This window comes from Rhincodon typus, chromosome 9 (assembly GCF_021869965.1).
Source record: "Rhincodon typus isolate 14 chromosome 9, sRhiTyp1.1, whole genome shotgun sequence".
NCBI classification, from domain to species: Eukaryota; Metazoa; Chordata; class Chondrichthyes; order Orectolobiformes; family Rhincodontidae; genus Rhincodon; species Rhincodon typus.
The window spans coordinates 47,211,329-47,227,563 of record NC_063340.1 but is presented as its reverse complement, the minus strand read 5'-3'; the positions used below and the strand labels follow the sequence as shown (position 1 = coordinate 47,227,563).

The 16,235-nt window shown below is 39.9% G+C and overlaps 1 protein-coding gene across 3 annotated transcripts in view; it reads right to left on the bottom strand.

The window, feature by feature from the left end:
- Positions 1-16,235, bottom strand: part of nrxn1a (neurexin 1a) — a 1,567,205-nt gene that overhangs the window by 828,170 nt on the left and 722,800 nt on the right. For all 3 annotated transcript variants that reach the window (XM_048601292.1, XM_048601293.1, XM_048601291.1), the window contains one exon: positions 15,812-15,838. In XM_048601292.1, coding sequence (XP_048457249.1) covers positions 15,812-15,838 — 27 coding nt within the window. The remainder of the gene's footprint in view (positions 1-15,811; positions 15,839-16,235) is intronic.

Here is a 16,235-nt window from a genome sequence, read left to right as displayed (position 1 = left end):
GACACTATTCTACGACAGAATTCACCCAGTTTAGATTTCCATTGCACAGCGGAGGTGAAGGGCAACAAAATAATTGCATTAGACTTGCACTGGTGATTTACTTACATGAGCATCCGAGTTCAGATGGTAATAGGGAAAGTAAATGGAATGCTGGATTTTATTTCAAAGGAAATGTTAAAGAAAGTATGGAGTTTTGCTAAAACTGTACAATTAGAATTAGAATTAGCTTTTATTGTCACATGTACTCACTCGCAGTTTACAAGCTCCACTTTACGGCTACAAGACACTAGGCAGAACACAGCTGGAATACTGTGAACAGTTGTCTAGGGAAAAATGTACTGACATTGGAGGCAATCCAGACAAGGTACAGTGGACTTATGCCATATACAGAATGACTGTTTATGGGGTGAGGTTGAGTAGATTGGGCCTCTACTCATTAAAGTGTAGAAGAATGAGAAGGTTCATGGAATCCCTACAGTGTGGAAACAGGCCCTTCAACCCAACACGTCCACACCAACCCTCAGAGCATCCCACCTAGACTCATCCCCCATGATCTACAGATCCCTGAACACTACAAAGTAATTTAGCAGGCTAGGTGGATTAGCCATGTACATCCTTGGACTGTGGAAGGAAACCAGAGCACCCAGAGGAAACCCACACAGACATAGGGAGAATGTGCTAACTCCACACAGACAGTCACCCAAGGGTGGAATTGAACCGAGGCCCCTAGTGCTATGAGGCAGCAGTGTTAACCATTGAGCCACCATGCTGCCTAGTGAGCTCAGGTACTTTCAGAAGTACACATCATTTTCTCACTGTTTTTCATAGAATATGTGTATAAGTTTTGCAGCTTTCTGGCTTTTTTGCTTCCCCTTTATCTGTACGACTGAACGTCCAGCTGGCATCCCTGAAGTTTTTTGTCGACACTCTGAGTAACTGGCTCAAAATTGAAGTGGCAGGCTATACTGTTCTCGCTTCCCTGGGGCCAGGAGTGGTAATTAGCACAGAGAGGATGGAGGCAGAAATGAGAAGAAGTTAAATTCCAAAGTAAGCTGTCCTTGTGACTTAGAGGATTACAATTGCAAAGTTGCTGTCTCATCCCACGTACCATTCTCAGGTCAGCCTATTGTCAGCAAATGAAGAGTAATGGAGGTCTCATCATTGCCAGTCTCAGTCCTATTTTGCTCATTTTTTTTGCACTAAACAATAAACAATGCAAGTGAGCCTGACAGATTTTTATTTTGGTAAAAATAGCCTGGAGACAATGAGACTGTTTCTCCTAGCTAAAGTCAGCTCATTCAATAAAGGCTGAGGATCACATTTGGAACTTTCTGATTTGGTATGGTTCTATGTCACACCATTACTGCCCCTGTTCGTCAGCCTGGGTAAAGGTGTGCCATTCCTCTCTAGTTGGATATGATTCATTGCTAACACAGACTGGTTCCAAGGATGAGAGATTGCAGTTTCACGGATGGGGCTTAAAGGTTTCAAATAGAGTAATTAATGACTGAACACTTGATAATTAAAATTTCAGGTTGTTGTCAGAAGAACCTAATTTGAGGGGGCATGCATTTAAGGTGATAAGGGGAAATTTCAAAGGAGATATGAGGGACAAGCTTTTTTTACACAAAGAGTGGTAGGAGTCTGGAACACACTGCCAGGGGTGGTGGTGGAGGCAGATATGATAGGGGTATACAAGGGACTTTTAGATAAGCACATGAATATGCAAGGAATGGAGGGATATGGACCAAGGGCAGGGAGGAGGGATTAGTTTAATTTGACGTTTTGTCTGGAACAACATTGTAGGCCGAAAGGCCTCTTCCTGTGTTGTGCAGCTCTATGTTCTGTGTTCTATAAGTGACCTTATTGAAACATACAAGATTCTTAGGGGGCTTGATGGGGCAGATGAGAATTGGTTGTTTCTCCATGTGGGAAAGTCTAGGACCAGGAAGCATACTCTCAGGATAAGGGAACGCATATTTAAGAGAGTGGTGAGGAGGAATTTCTTCTTTCAGAGGGTAGTGAATCTGTGGAATACTTTACCACAGAGAGCTGCGGAGGCTGGGTCACTAAGGCTGAGATAGATCTTTTATCAGTAAGGGAATCAATGGTTATGGGGAAAGGGCAGGAAAGTAGAGTTGAGGATTATCAGATTAAACATGGTCTCATTGAGTTGCAGAGTAGACTCATTAGACGACTTCTGTTCCTCATCGTATGGTCATATGGTCTTACATCCATTGCACAGACCTCTCAGTTGCTTTTTTATTGTAAAATTTTCTGTCCAATTTGCCAGGGTACATTCTAAGTCTTGGAGTATTGGAACAGGTATAAACTAGCTTTCTTTATATGATTGCTTCTCTTGTATAAAATCCTTTTTCTACAAAAGCAAATAATCTTCGGTATTTTTAAAACTAAATATTCTTTGGGCATTGTATCATGTAACTTCCATGAAGTAGCTTTCTCCTCACACATGGGATTTGTTCTTCAGCAGCAGGTCCCATTTAAATTGGAGTTAAGATCAGATGCCAAGTTAGAATGAGAGGAGACCCATTTGTAACTGCAGTACCAACAACAAATGACTCCTGTTCTACCTTTTGTACAATACAATGTGCATTCATACTTTTAATTATGTTTACAACAGAACTCCGTGACTAAAATTTTAAATTAATATTACCATTTGTACAACTAATACATTACAACTTGTAAGCATGTACAATGAGATTCATCTAAATTATGATGATGCAATGATCAAATCATTCTGCCATCAAACTCCAGCCCAGAATGAGCATGGGAAGAGAGAGATCTTAAACACAGCAACAGAGATCTATATTTGACCATGTACTTTGTACAAATTTAAATAAATATGTGCTACAGTCCATATGGAGTTAAAGAGCCTTTCTTAGAGATAAGGAGTGAGCACATGTACAGTGTACTTGCAGACACCCATAGCCTAAGATAATCCAGACTGGCATCTCAATGTGCAGGTAGCAGTATTTGTTTAGAGCACAGTTGCAGAGAGGTGGAAAAAAATCCTCCAGAGTCACAATCTAAGTTCAACACAGGATTCAAGGAATAGAACAGAAAAGGTAAGACCCCTAAGATTGGAGAGGACTTTGGAAGGCTTCAACAAAAACAAAACAACTGAGGTGCTTGCAAAGGAAAAGACTCCGAAGACAGGGAAAAAACAATCTTGGAAGACTTGGATTACAGGGCTACAGATTGGGAATACTTTAAAGGGTGGGAAAAAGAACCTTGGAAGACTCTGAAGCTTAGCCACAACTCAGCAATTCTTTAGCGAATAAAAACACTGTTGACGTGCTCTTATTGAATAAGAAGGAAAAACCTACGTATACCTCAGATCTGACAGGCACAATACTCCATAGGGAGGCAGCTCCAGTAGAGACTTTGCCACTACCTCAGCCATTTGTAAATGCCAAAGGCCACAATGAGGCAAGGAACCACTGTAAGCAGCAGCTTCAGGTTTCTATATGAAGGAGCAGTGCCATGTAGTTTGAAACAGCTCATGCTTTTCTGGTAAGGCACCATGGAGGAAAGTATTGCACAGTATGATACATTGATTAAAACATTCAGCAAGTACTTTAGCCAGTAAAGTAATTGTTCATGGGGTTGCAGGTAGCTGAATATTATAAATGCTGCTGGTTGGGAACTCTACATAATACTTTAAGCTAACAGCACTTTCACCACCTCAAAAACAAAGAAAATGTTCTGCAAAAGGAAATTTCCAAAGAAATTTGGATTCCACATAGAAACCATCCAACAGGGAAAAAGTTCAGTGAGTAAAAGATAGGCACAAAATGTGGAAGTACCATTTTTAGGTCATCAAGGGGAGTCAAAACTGGTTCTGGATCATCAACTTGAAGATATAAGGGTTTATAACACAATTGAAATTGATACAGGAGTAGCTGTTTCAAAACTGGCAGACAGCTTGGTTAAAGTCTGAGAGAGTAAACTGAGATAAAACCTAAAGTTCAGGAGGCACAGACCTTCAGGTAAATCACCTCAAAGCTTAGACACACAGTTGAAATGTCAGTGAAACATTGTCGTGTGTGGATAAATCAGAATAATTCTTTGTTGAGCAGAAATGTACGCATTTATCTTGATCTCTTAGAGAAAGTGGATACAATATTTCAAAATGAAGACAGAGAGAATTTCAACAAGAATTTCCAAAATTCTTTAAACATGGAGGCAAACTGAAGCAGGAAAATCATATTAATCTTCATGACAATGCTCAACCCCCTTGCTTGTACATTCGCAGGGTAATTCCTCAACTGTTAATGAAAAAATCAAAATCTCAGTTGAACAGCACTATTGAAAGTGGGGTAATATTGTCAGTGGCAGAATTGATGCAATGGTGCTCAGGTTTAGATATGATTTCCAAGACAAATTGGGAACAATGAATGTTTGCTTGTTAAGCAAAGGAGTTAAGAGAGAGATTGTCTCATTTTTTCTTCTGATGATAGCTTGGCAAAAATTGCCACACACAAGTTGTTTGTAAGAGTGGATGTCAGCTATGGGTTCTGGTAGAGGTCCAAAAGCTCTACAGCTACAATATCAGTCAGCCCGAATTGCTTCAACTATCTACAGTGTGGGATCTCCACCACACTAGAGATTTTCCTAAGTGCAATGCCAAGAATCTTGGAAGGAAAACAGAGAATCATTTGCCAAATGGATGATACCCTAATGCTTGACAAAATGTAAAAAATGAACATGACCAGAAGGCCAGGTATGTGTTGAACGCACTGAGGAATGCAGGCTTCAGGGTAACTGAGCAATGTCAATTCTTTCGAATGATGATTACACGATAGGTGACATTATCCAAGAGCAAGGCATCAAAGTGAATTGAAGGAAGAAAAGAACCGTCAGTGAACTCTGGTACCAAAATGTGTATGTGATGTACATACTCTTAGGCATGGTAAGATTGGTCAAGTGTGAAAGTTTATCCCCAAGTGAACCAGTGTCACTCAATCCAAAAAAAAGTTTGTCAAAAAAAAACCTCCAATGATATTGTCTGTAGGACTAGAAGCAGTCCTTATTCAAGTGCAGAACATGAAAAACTTCACAGGGTAGATATTAGACTGTTTCTCCCCTGTGGAAAAGTCTCGGACCAGTGGAATAATCTCAGAGTTAGCGATTATCCAATTAAGACAAGGATGGAAAAAAAAATCTTCTCTCAGAGGATTGTGAATCAGTGGAATTCCGGGGTCATTGTGGACATTCAAGGCTGGAAGAGATAGATTTTTAATCAATAAAGAGATCAAGGTTTATGAAGAAAAGGCAGGACAGTGGAGTTGATGATTATCAGATCAGCCATGATCTCATTAAATGAGTCGATGTGCCAATGTCTTATTTCTGTTCCTATGGCTTTTGGTTTTGCTGTCTTACATCTGCTAAAAATCTGAAACAAAAATGGAAATTACTGGAAAAAATACAATAGGTCAGGCAGCAACCATGGAAAAAGAAAAATAGTTGATGGGTGGCATTTAACATCTACCTGGAAGTGAGTATGGAGGTGGGGAGAGTCTGTTAATAAAGGCTGGAGGATGTCGGTGGAGCACTGCCACAGTTCAGGTTCTGTTTTCGTGAAGCCCAGGACAGTCTTCCCATCTTGACACAAACTGCAGTCCTTAAGTGGACAATTAATGCAGGGAGCCTGAAAAGCAAAATATTGTTGGTCTACTTGTCGGCTTCTATGGCAAGGGGAAAGCTAGGGTTCCCTGGTTGCCAGTGCTTGATAAAGAGATCCAGCATTGTAAAGAGTGGGTCTGCTGAGTGCCAACCCCAGAACCTTCCTGATAATCCCCTTTCTGCAACCCCTGAGTTCCTTGAAATTGGGTACCTTCCAGGCAACTTTCATCACTCCTGATAGCACTGCTTCCAACAGACAACTTCCAGGCTCTGATTGTCCAACAGCTCTCGTTTGTGAGGCAGGGGTTGGGAGGCAGAATTTCCATCCCCTAGGATCTGTGCTACACTATGGGAGGCCTTTCCCAATGGAATGGGCGAGAATGCTGTTGCCTGAAGATAATTCTATCCAATGCAATGTTTCAGATCAAAGATCTTTCAGCATTTCTAACACAGTTTATAATATAAGACATGGAATGCAAAATAGGAACTTAGGAAATTGGAAAACACTAACACCCAACCCCAAACCCTTGTGAATTAGATTCAAGGATGAGTTAGAAACAAGGAAGTCAAAGAATTATGGGTGATAGTCTGGAAAGTGGAGTTATAGTTACATCAAATTAGCTATGATTTTATTAAATGGTGAAGTAAGTTCAAGGGGTTGAACACAACGTATCCAAATCAGGCCAAGGAGGAGCAAATCTAAACTTTGCCCTTTGTTGATGTGGGCGTACTTTTTTTTTTAGCAGTGAGGTACTTCTACAGATATTCTTTTTTGGATATGATCCCAGGGTAACTCTGGGGGTGGCCTAGTGTCTTATAGCAGAATCATGGTACTGTTCTTGAACAACGCCAAGATGCCTTTTGGGAGAGGCAAGGTACACTTTGAGATCATTGAGACAAATTAGACACCCATGTAGACCTTGAATTGTCAAGCCCACTGGAGTTGAAAGCAGAGGTGTCGAAGGAACCATCAAATATATTACAAGGAACTGTTAAAAGGAATCATCAAACCTGTCAAAAGGAATAGTCAAAAGCATTTGACAAGCTGCCGAGATTGTAAAAGGTCCAGCTCTTTCAATATTTGAAAAATTTATCTCAAGTGCTTTAAAACATAATTACTTGTTACTGCACTCTGTCCTTTGACATAAATCTGATCCTATCATTATTAGATTAATACTTTATTATTAATTTCACAACCTTCCATTATCACAATGATGTGCCCACCTGGCATCTCCATTTGATTGACACCTTCGAGAGTTTGTAGGATCTGAAATGGAATTATGAATTCCAATGCTTCATTTTTGTAAGGGATTGAGCAGTTGAATGAATTCTTCATTCTTAGAAGGAATCACACATAGAAGGAATTAAAATGTAGTCAATAGCTTTTTTTTAAGAATGTGCTTTTAAAAAAGTCAGCAGTTGATACTTTAATCTTTAGTTTATCTCATCTCAGCTTAGGTCCTGAGGTCTGCCCAAGTTAGACACTGGGTGAGTTGACATGGAAGGGGTAAGGACAAAGGATGGTGAGCATGGTTAATTGGCATATTTGCTATAAAGAGTGTAGTTTGAGGGAATAGGTTGGCATTGGGATCATAAAGGCCATGAGGAATGATGGGTGGGCTTGATGTGGCTTGGTGTTGAGTGGAGCATGTGGAGTGTTTGTGGGGAGCCAATATGAGATGGCTGAGGACTGTATTATATTTTATTGTTTGTTTTTTAAGTTCCAGCACAGTGTTAGAACACCAAGGAACACCTTCACTTAACTCGCCCCCTACACTCAGCAACCTTCGTGCTTGGTCTCAGGTCATCCTGGCCTGACTCCCGGAGAACTTTCCTCCCTTTCCACAAAATGAAAATCCCATCTTCTGGGGTACTTCCTCCTTTCATTTCCTATTTGATTTGTTTGTGGAGCTGGCAAATGTCATCTGCACTCTTGACCTGATATGTCGCAAAATCAACACAATTTTGGATATCAACAGAGCTGTTGCCTCGAAGATTCTACCAGGAATTGATTTTTTAATCAGTAGCAAGAGGAAAACTTTTTGTCCATTAAGCCTATTCAATCCAGACTCCATTCATGATTATTCTATTGTCATAAATGTGTATCTATTTTACAAAGAAAGCCAATATTTCTATAAAATGGATGAAGTAATTGGTACAAAATGACTCCAATTGATGACCTTTGCGGATTCAACTGATACTGGGTCCAGACTGTATTTGTTCCAATTAGAAATGATGAGACGCTTTTTTAAATTTATTGAACATTTTGAAGGGCGAACAAAAGCTACTTGATAATGGTTTCTTTGGAGGTTTAGAAAACACCTAGAACCTGACAAAATAAGATCCATCTGAGTTAATAGCTGAGATACTTAAAAAGTTAAATCACTCTGAATAAAAGTAATGGATGGGTCTGTACCAAAACCTTGGCTGACCCAATTCCTAATATGCAAGCATGTTTTGGGGATAGCAGCGATTTTGAATTTTGATCTGGATAAAAGTCTTAGGAGCAATTATTTTGTGCAATCACTGCTTCTCAAGGAGGCGGATAAGCAGGACTACTGTACAGAACCAGTCTATCAAGAGTCACAAGTTACAGTGCTGTAAAAGTGAAAAAAAAGCCTACACTCACTCTTAGAAGCTGTTCTGCTCAGTGTGCCTGTGGGAATAAATGTCACCTAGTCTACTATACCCATCCCGTTACAGACCTCACCACAGCTGGTGAATTCTGACATCAGGTTTTCCACCCCTTCACATCACAAAGATAAACTTCAAATGAGCCAAGTCTGCAACCATAGTAGAGAGTAATCATTTTCATATGTAAATTTTATCCTTGCTTTAAATCTTAATGTCTGTGCTTTAGCTAATAACATCATCACTTTCTATTCAAATACTTTTAATGGTAATAGTAGTACAGTAACCTTGCTTAAAACACACAGCTGTGCTGATTTTATTTGTTTTGAAAAGTTGAAACACCTGCAAATTAAATGTGGGCTACAAATTGTCTTGTACAAATTTATAATTCTCAGACCCCTCAGAGAACATGCCTGGTGGTACATATGACACCACTGCGAATTTCCTGTACTATCACTACTCAGTGAACTGTGGTCAGAATCTTCCCAAGTCCAAAATGTTGTATACCATAGGGAGGAAGTCGGGAAAATCAGGTGAGATGTTGAGTGAGGACGACATGAACGTCAAGACTGAAAAGTCAGAAGTGTCAACCAAGTCCCAGGGTTCAAGACTAGATACTCGCTAATACTCAGTGAGAGCTCTATTAATGGAGATTATCACTCATTATCATCCTCGCTATTGCTTAATCTCTTCTCATTAAAAAGCACTGTCCCACTGGATGTCGAAGATTTCTAACATGAACATCAGAGCAGGTACCTGGCAACTCCAGCTCGCCACTTGCTCCCCTGGACATCTACCTTGGACTTGGCATCAAAGTCTTATGGGACACTCTATGGGCAGAGACCCCACATCCACAGGCATTGGCACATGACGTATACCAACCTCACCACACAACCATGGCACATCTCTAATCCGCTTACAGTACATTCTTGCACTTCGAACTGCACTCGCACTTCTCATTGGAATGCTGCTGCCAGGAAACATTGCTTGTTTGGACAGGCACCCAGTTCACAGATTGGACCAGGCTGCATCTCATGGCTGCCTGTTTGCTCCTTTAGCACTCACTCACTTTGTACCTACCTGAGTGTTTACAGCATCCCTGACTTGCCTTGTCATTTTGCGCTTTGGCCTCACGCTAAATCTTAAAGGCTCACAGAACTTTAAATTTTTCTTTATTCACTCATGGGATATGGGTCTCGCTGGCTGGACAAACATTTATTGCCCATCCCTAGTTTCCCATGAGAAAGTGGTGGTGGGCTTTCTTCTTGATCTGTTGCAGTCCGTGTGCGGTAGATAGACCCATAATGCTGTTCACGAGGTAATTCCAGAATTTTGATCCAGTAACTCAAAAAGTTTTTGAATTTTGGGCATCTGTGTGCCCTAAATTATTGCCCGATTCACTCTTGGCCATGCAGGATAATAAGTGAATCCAACAAATCACTGTGATGCAATAGTAATGTTTTTCTACAAGGAAAGATCCTCTAGGCAAGGAAACAACCTCCTGAGATTTACCCATTGCCTGCACAGTGCAGGAACTGCTCACCTCATCTTGTAGTCCTTAGGATGGCTATGCTCTGTACCTTCAGTTTTGTAATTGTGGCCAGACAGAGGCATGCACAGACAACTGATGATAAAATGGGTATATATATTTACAAATGTGAAAACATATTTACATTGACATGCCACCCTTGTTACCTCATGTGCCCTCAGAAAATTGTCTTCCTTCCTTCCTTATCACCATGAATCAGTACAGTACCAGCTTTTGTAGCTGGGGTGGAGGGATACTGCCCTATAGTGGAGCCTGTTGGCTTTGGAGGTTCGGTCAGGTGACCGTGGGGTTGTTTGTGCTTACAGACCCAGACATACTGAGCATATCCTGCTCAGAGGCAGGTGCACCTCTGCAGTGTCCTGAGAGGACATATCTGGGGTGTCTGAATGTAGTTTCTCATCCATCTGAGTGCCAATTGGTCTTCTTGTAAGGAAGGGCTATCTGGAGGGAGGTCAAGTCCTTCGTCTGCTTGTTGCCTTGCTACTGGTCTTGAGAACTAATGTCTAGAGGAATGGATTGCAGGTCAATGTACATGTCCAGCAGACTCTGTGATTGTTGTACCTGCCTCTTTAGGGCAGTCACCAACCTGTTCATGGAAGCAGGCTGATGCTTAAACACCTAGGACATGCAGAGTTAGTTGTGCAAGAGTCTTGGGGATGGGAGGCTGGAGGGCTGGATAGACAGTGAGTAAGGAAAGATATTGAGTGATAGAGCATGAGTCCTAGAATGGGTGAGAGGTAGCAGACAGATGATGGTGGCATTTACCCTGGCAGAGTGGAGAAGATCATTGACCTTCGTTTTGCCCTGCTGGGTGTTTTACCATATTGTAGATACAACACTGACCCAGGTGGCAATCGTGGACTGGGCTGGCATAGTCTGGTGTCTTGGCTTCCTCTGCCAGTCCTAGAGGAAGAGGATGTCTTCTCTGTACCACACTGCCCAACAGGACCTCCAAATTCCTGTCTGCAAAGTGAGCCAACAATTTCTGTTGTCTGCTATATTTGGGCTGAACATCCCATTCATACACGGCAACTTCAGATTGTCAGAGCTTTACTGGGTGCCCAACAACATTCTAAGTACGTCACCAGCACCAGGGATCCTGGGATATCCCATAAGTGGTGATTGATTCCAGCCTCAGAGAGTGGGAGAATTGGCTAACATTGGATGAGATGGGCACCAAAGATGCATGGTACATTGTTAATGAGGCAATTTTCTCATGGGAGAAAACAGACCAGGACTCACAGAGAGAAACCCTCATTGAAACTTGACAAAGTGGCACTCAGCCTGAAAATTGATTTTACAGCACGTTTGGTTTGAAACTTTAATTAGGGAATTACAAAATATTCAGCCCAAAAAGAGGCACTTTAAATGTCCTGATACCTTTAAGCTGCTGACTGAAGCCAAAAAAAATGTTTTATCTGGGTGTTCAATATTTCCACTGTTTTGAAAGAAAGGTATTTTTTTTTCCCTCATTGCTAACCTCTAACCTTGTTCAAAGCTTGCCAATAGAGTATTCATAAATATCTCTATATCCATTTCTGTTGAAGAGAGAGAGCAAGAGGTGAGAGAATACTGCTTTCTAAACAGGTTTGCACAAGAAAATAAAGCACTTTCTCACCATAACCATTAAGTTTGGTATGATGAATTCCCAGAACTGTTTTCAGCATCTGTGAAATAGCTGGATAATGGAAGCCTCTTCGCAAAAGTGTGACGAAAGTAGAGAAAATGAGTGTAACATGCATTATGGTGCCTCGAAAAAAAATCTAAATGACTGGGCAGCAATCAGTCTGTGCTGTTTTTGGAAATATCGAAAACCTGCTCTGGCCTGCTGTAGAGATAGGCAGTATTCAAATTTCTCAGTTAAACGATCTTAACATTGCTCCAAGCAGGCCTGCACTCGCAACAGTGGGTTGAGAATCATTTACAGTGAGAAATGGTGCAGACAGGCCACATATCTGAAAGTCAGTTTGTAGTTCTTCAAGGTCTCTGCTCTGAAAATCAAGCAGCATCTGCTTTCTGCTCTTACTGTAATTCTAAACAAGGAAAAGGAGGATTAGGGTGCAGAGAAGCTTCCCAGATACATGGATGTGGTGCTGAAGATGGAGATGGACAAGAAACGACCATATTTTATCCATGGCTCAGAAGATTCTTACAGGCCACCTTCAGCAGGAAATGGAAGCAGATACCCTGAGAAGGCAATTCCCAGACTGCAGTGCTCAGAAACTAGTAGCAGTGTCGTAAGAAGACTAATGACCTCATGCAAATCGTCAAAATCATTGAAAACTTTTTTCACAAATCTATGTATGCACTACCTATTTATGCTGTGCAATGCAACAAACTCCCACTCACCCATCAGCGCTTCCTGGCACTCAGGATATGTGGACTGATATTCCAGATTAGCCTCAGACACGTTCCAAAATAACACCTACACACCTAGTTCCCACCTCCTCAACGTATTTTCAGCTTCTGAACAACATGCAAATGCGATGTAGCACAATCGCTGTCATTTATTCTCCTCTCATGTAAGAGGAACATGAACCAAACTAGGAAGAAATGGAGCACAATCAAAGGGGGAGCAAGGAAACTTGCATCCCTTGCCCCCTATAGAGTAGATAGTGCTCTCCATCGTGAGACCATCACTATGGTATTCATTGTCACTGATGACATTAAGGATGACGGTACATACATCTTTTCAACTTCCACCTCACCACTTTCCTGGTATCCAGCATGAACAGCAACTTGCAGACAGTTTGACCACGGATTACCTTAATTTTCTCCTTATCTCTTTATATCTTTTGCTTACCCCACTTTCTGTTCTCGGACACCAAAATCTGCTGCCTGCCTCCCAACAGCTTACTCAGGAAGGCGGAGAGCATAACTCTGCAGAAGAGACTCCATCACCTGATCTGACCTGATCTGCAAACACAAGCTCAGATACAGGCACTCTATGTGCTTCAGAGGCCAGATACGAAATGGGATCTGCCAATGTTGTGTCACTCGGTTTAAGTGGGATACAGTCATTGCTGGAGGCAAAGTTAGTTTATATGCCAGACACTGATAAATTCTTCCATGGGGACAGCACAAAGGAGAGGCTGGCATCTGCAGCTCTGTCTTCACTCTGTATTGTAATTTCATATCCTTTTAATTTAAACAATTCATAATAATTATCGATAATTTTTAAAAATTCCAAATGGCATTGCCATTTCGTATTAACTAGAAGAATGTTACTCTAACAGGCAAATGGAGATACATGGAGAAATGATTCAAACTAACCTTGATATCAGACACTTTGTTGAGCAGTTGTTGCGTCTGCTCCCATTTTGAATTTTTCAACATTCATGCTGTTCATTGTAGTACTCAGATAATTTTTATTTTTCACTGCATAGGCAGTAATCTGTCAGAGAGCATCATCCACTCAAGATGCAAGGTGTGTCTTCATACCATGCTCAGTTTGGAATGATCTTAACATCGATCTTTCAGACTAGAGCATGATCAGTTGAATTTTTAAAAGTGTTCTTAGCCCATGTTAGTTACTTCAATAAGATGACTAAATGACTGCTTACAATGTTGAGGCAAGCATATTTTACAACAAAGACAACAAATAATATATTTGCATTTGTGTTGAAACTTGAATTATTTGAGTCAATATTTTCCAAGTATCTCTACTTAGATATAATCTATATTAGAACTCAAAGGCAGTATCTTCAACTATTTTACCACCGATAGTCCCATATCTCACCCCCTTTCATTTCCTCCTTTCTAAAAGTGTGACATCTTTGATTTACAATTATGAAGCAAATGAGATATATTTCAGTTCAAGATGGGCATTTTCTTTGTTTCTTTCAAACAACTGGAAACAATTCTCCATTATAACCTGCATGCTGGCACCAATTTCACAAGAAATTATTCCCAAGACTTCACTTACCTGAGCCTATGCTGTTTGTGGTGTGGGTTTGTGCTTCTGAAAGTGCATTTTTAACCATTGCAGCGAGTTCCATATTTTTAGTTGAGGCTGCAATAGTGGATGATTAGCTCAAGGGTCAATATCTGTTTCAAATTACTTCCTGATTTCTGACTTTCCTTCCCTTTTAAAGCTGTATTTCAGAACTGTCAGCATCAAGAGTATAAGTCAGCGCACTTAAAATTAGATCAGGGTGGTGTAGAAAGCAGTCACCTGTGTCAGATTCAGCCTCTAAAGGTCAAATGCTCTCCTACTGGTGAAACAATGTACGTGACCTCGAAGAACAGCTGAGCTAGAATGAGGAGAAATACCCGGACGAAAATAAAACTTGTTTCCTCTTGGAGAGAGGGATGCAAAAGTGACTTTACAGAGTGACTTCAAAAGGAAAAACATTTTCACAAAAGTCACTGTTTATGTAGGAAAACACGCTATATTATGATAGACTCCTATGTTACCACACAAGATCGAATGACTGAAAGTAAACAGTGACATCAGTTGCCCAAATTTGATGATGTAATTTGCATTTTCTGTCTTTTGGGTGTTAATCCTCTCCCAAGTGGTTAAGAATCCCTGTGAACTAGTCATTAAAATGGATTAGTGTCCTCTTGGGAACATTTCTTGTTAGATACTGTAGGTTGTAAAGAAAATGTACGTGACATCATCATAGACTATGCAATTATCTCACTAACAGTATACATCCGAATACATTTAAAAATACTTCAATTGCACTACGTAAATAAATATAATGATAAAAGAACATGAGCCAACAAATTGCGGAGTTTATATTCATGGACTGTCCTGCACAGTAGATACATTTACAAATCCATGAGCAGATGATAACAACATTTCTTTGAAAATGAAAGTTGTGAAAAGTTAAGACTATACAAAACCGATGACATTTTTAAAAATAGAAAGCATTTGGGATGCATGTACACTTCCTTAATAACATTTTTAATGAGAAGGCTAGTCTTAAAAAAGTTTATCTTCAGTTCAGTTTCTGCACTTGACTAAATAAGGTGAATGCAGCCATTCACAGAAACTACTCTAAAAGAATTGCTTGAAGACAATACAAAAGTATTAGTATGTATTTAGCCAGGGTATGAAGAGCTGTTATATCTTGGGTCTTTTTTGAGGATTGTTAGATTAATCTTTTAGTCTGTTTACAGGATGAAAAAGTGGAATCAACTTTGTAGAACTTTATGTTATCACATATATCACTAATGTTACCTTTTCAGGTCACTAACAGAACTTATTTCAGCGCGTTTGCCAAACTGCCATTATTTTAGTCATATTACCAAGAGATTTGATGAAAAAAACAGAAATCATTGGTCATTTTTATCCTGCAAAATTATTGTGTAGGGTCTATCCAACAGGTGTCATTAGTAGAAGAAAGTCACAATCCGTTCTTTTTCTACATTTTTAAATTTCTTAATTAACATGCAAAGAGCTTAACTTTTCCATGCACTATCTTAAGCATTTTTAAAGCGAAGTCATGCAGATTACATATTCAACTAGGTGTATCTGTGATTCCTTCCCATCATTAATGCACAGTGAGCAGGGTGTAAAAAAATGTTTCTTCAAATGTGGTCTGGGATATATGCAAATCACAGCAAGACCAATCACACTCAAGTGACAAAGTTGTAAAATTACCTTAATCCTTCACAAATAATACATAGGCTATTATGCTTTCTTACCTTGTCATAAATTGTTCTTAAACAACAAAGACTTAAAGGCATGCCTTTATGTCATCAATCCCACACATACCACTAAACAAATCTAAGCCCATATTCTAAATGATATAAAAAATTAATTGATAGAAAGACTTTTTTGAATAAATAATCATTAAATGAAAACTTTTTTTTAACACCCTGACAAGTGCCTTGCAGTTTTCTAGTCTGAGCAGATCAGTATGTCTCAATTTCTTAGTATATATTTGTGAGTCTATGAGAAGAGTAAATTCTACTTTGGCAAATTGTTTTAAAAGTAGGAGAGAAAGAGTGAAAAAGCTTTGAACAGCAACTTACTGTTATTACAGTTAATCCTGATACAGTCTAGATAGGGAAGAATAGATGAAAAATGAAATTATATCCTTCAAGGTAACAGCTGCAGACATCCACAAAAATTACATTCCACCCTTCCGGGGACAGACACATGCAAATGTGGCCATTTTACTATGGACTTTCCCATGTCCTGTTAACAAATCTTAATAACATAGTGGCCTTTGTACATTACAATCTATTATTTGGCCTACTTTATGTCTAGAATTAAAATAGAACATAAGATGGCCACCTGCAAACATCAGCTACATGATCCCTAAACCTAGACAAAAAAAAAATTTTTCTCACGTCAAAGATACTTGACCCAGACAAGCCACAGACCTTTCCTCGTGTGTGAAAGAACACTGCTGCCCACTTTGAAAATAAACAGTGCTCCATCATACCGGGGTAC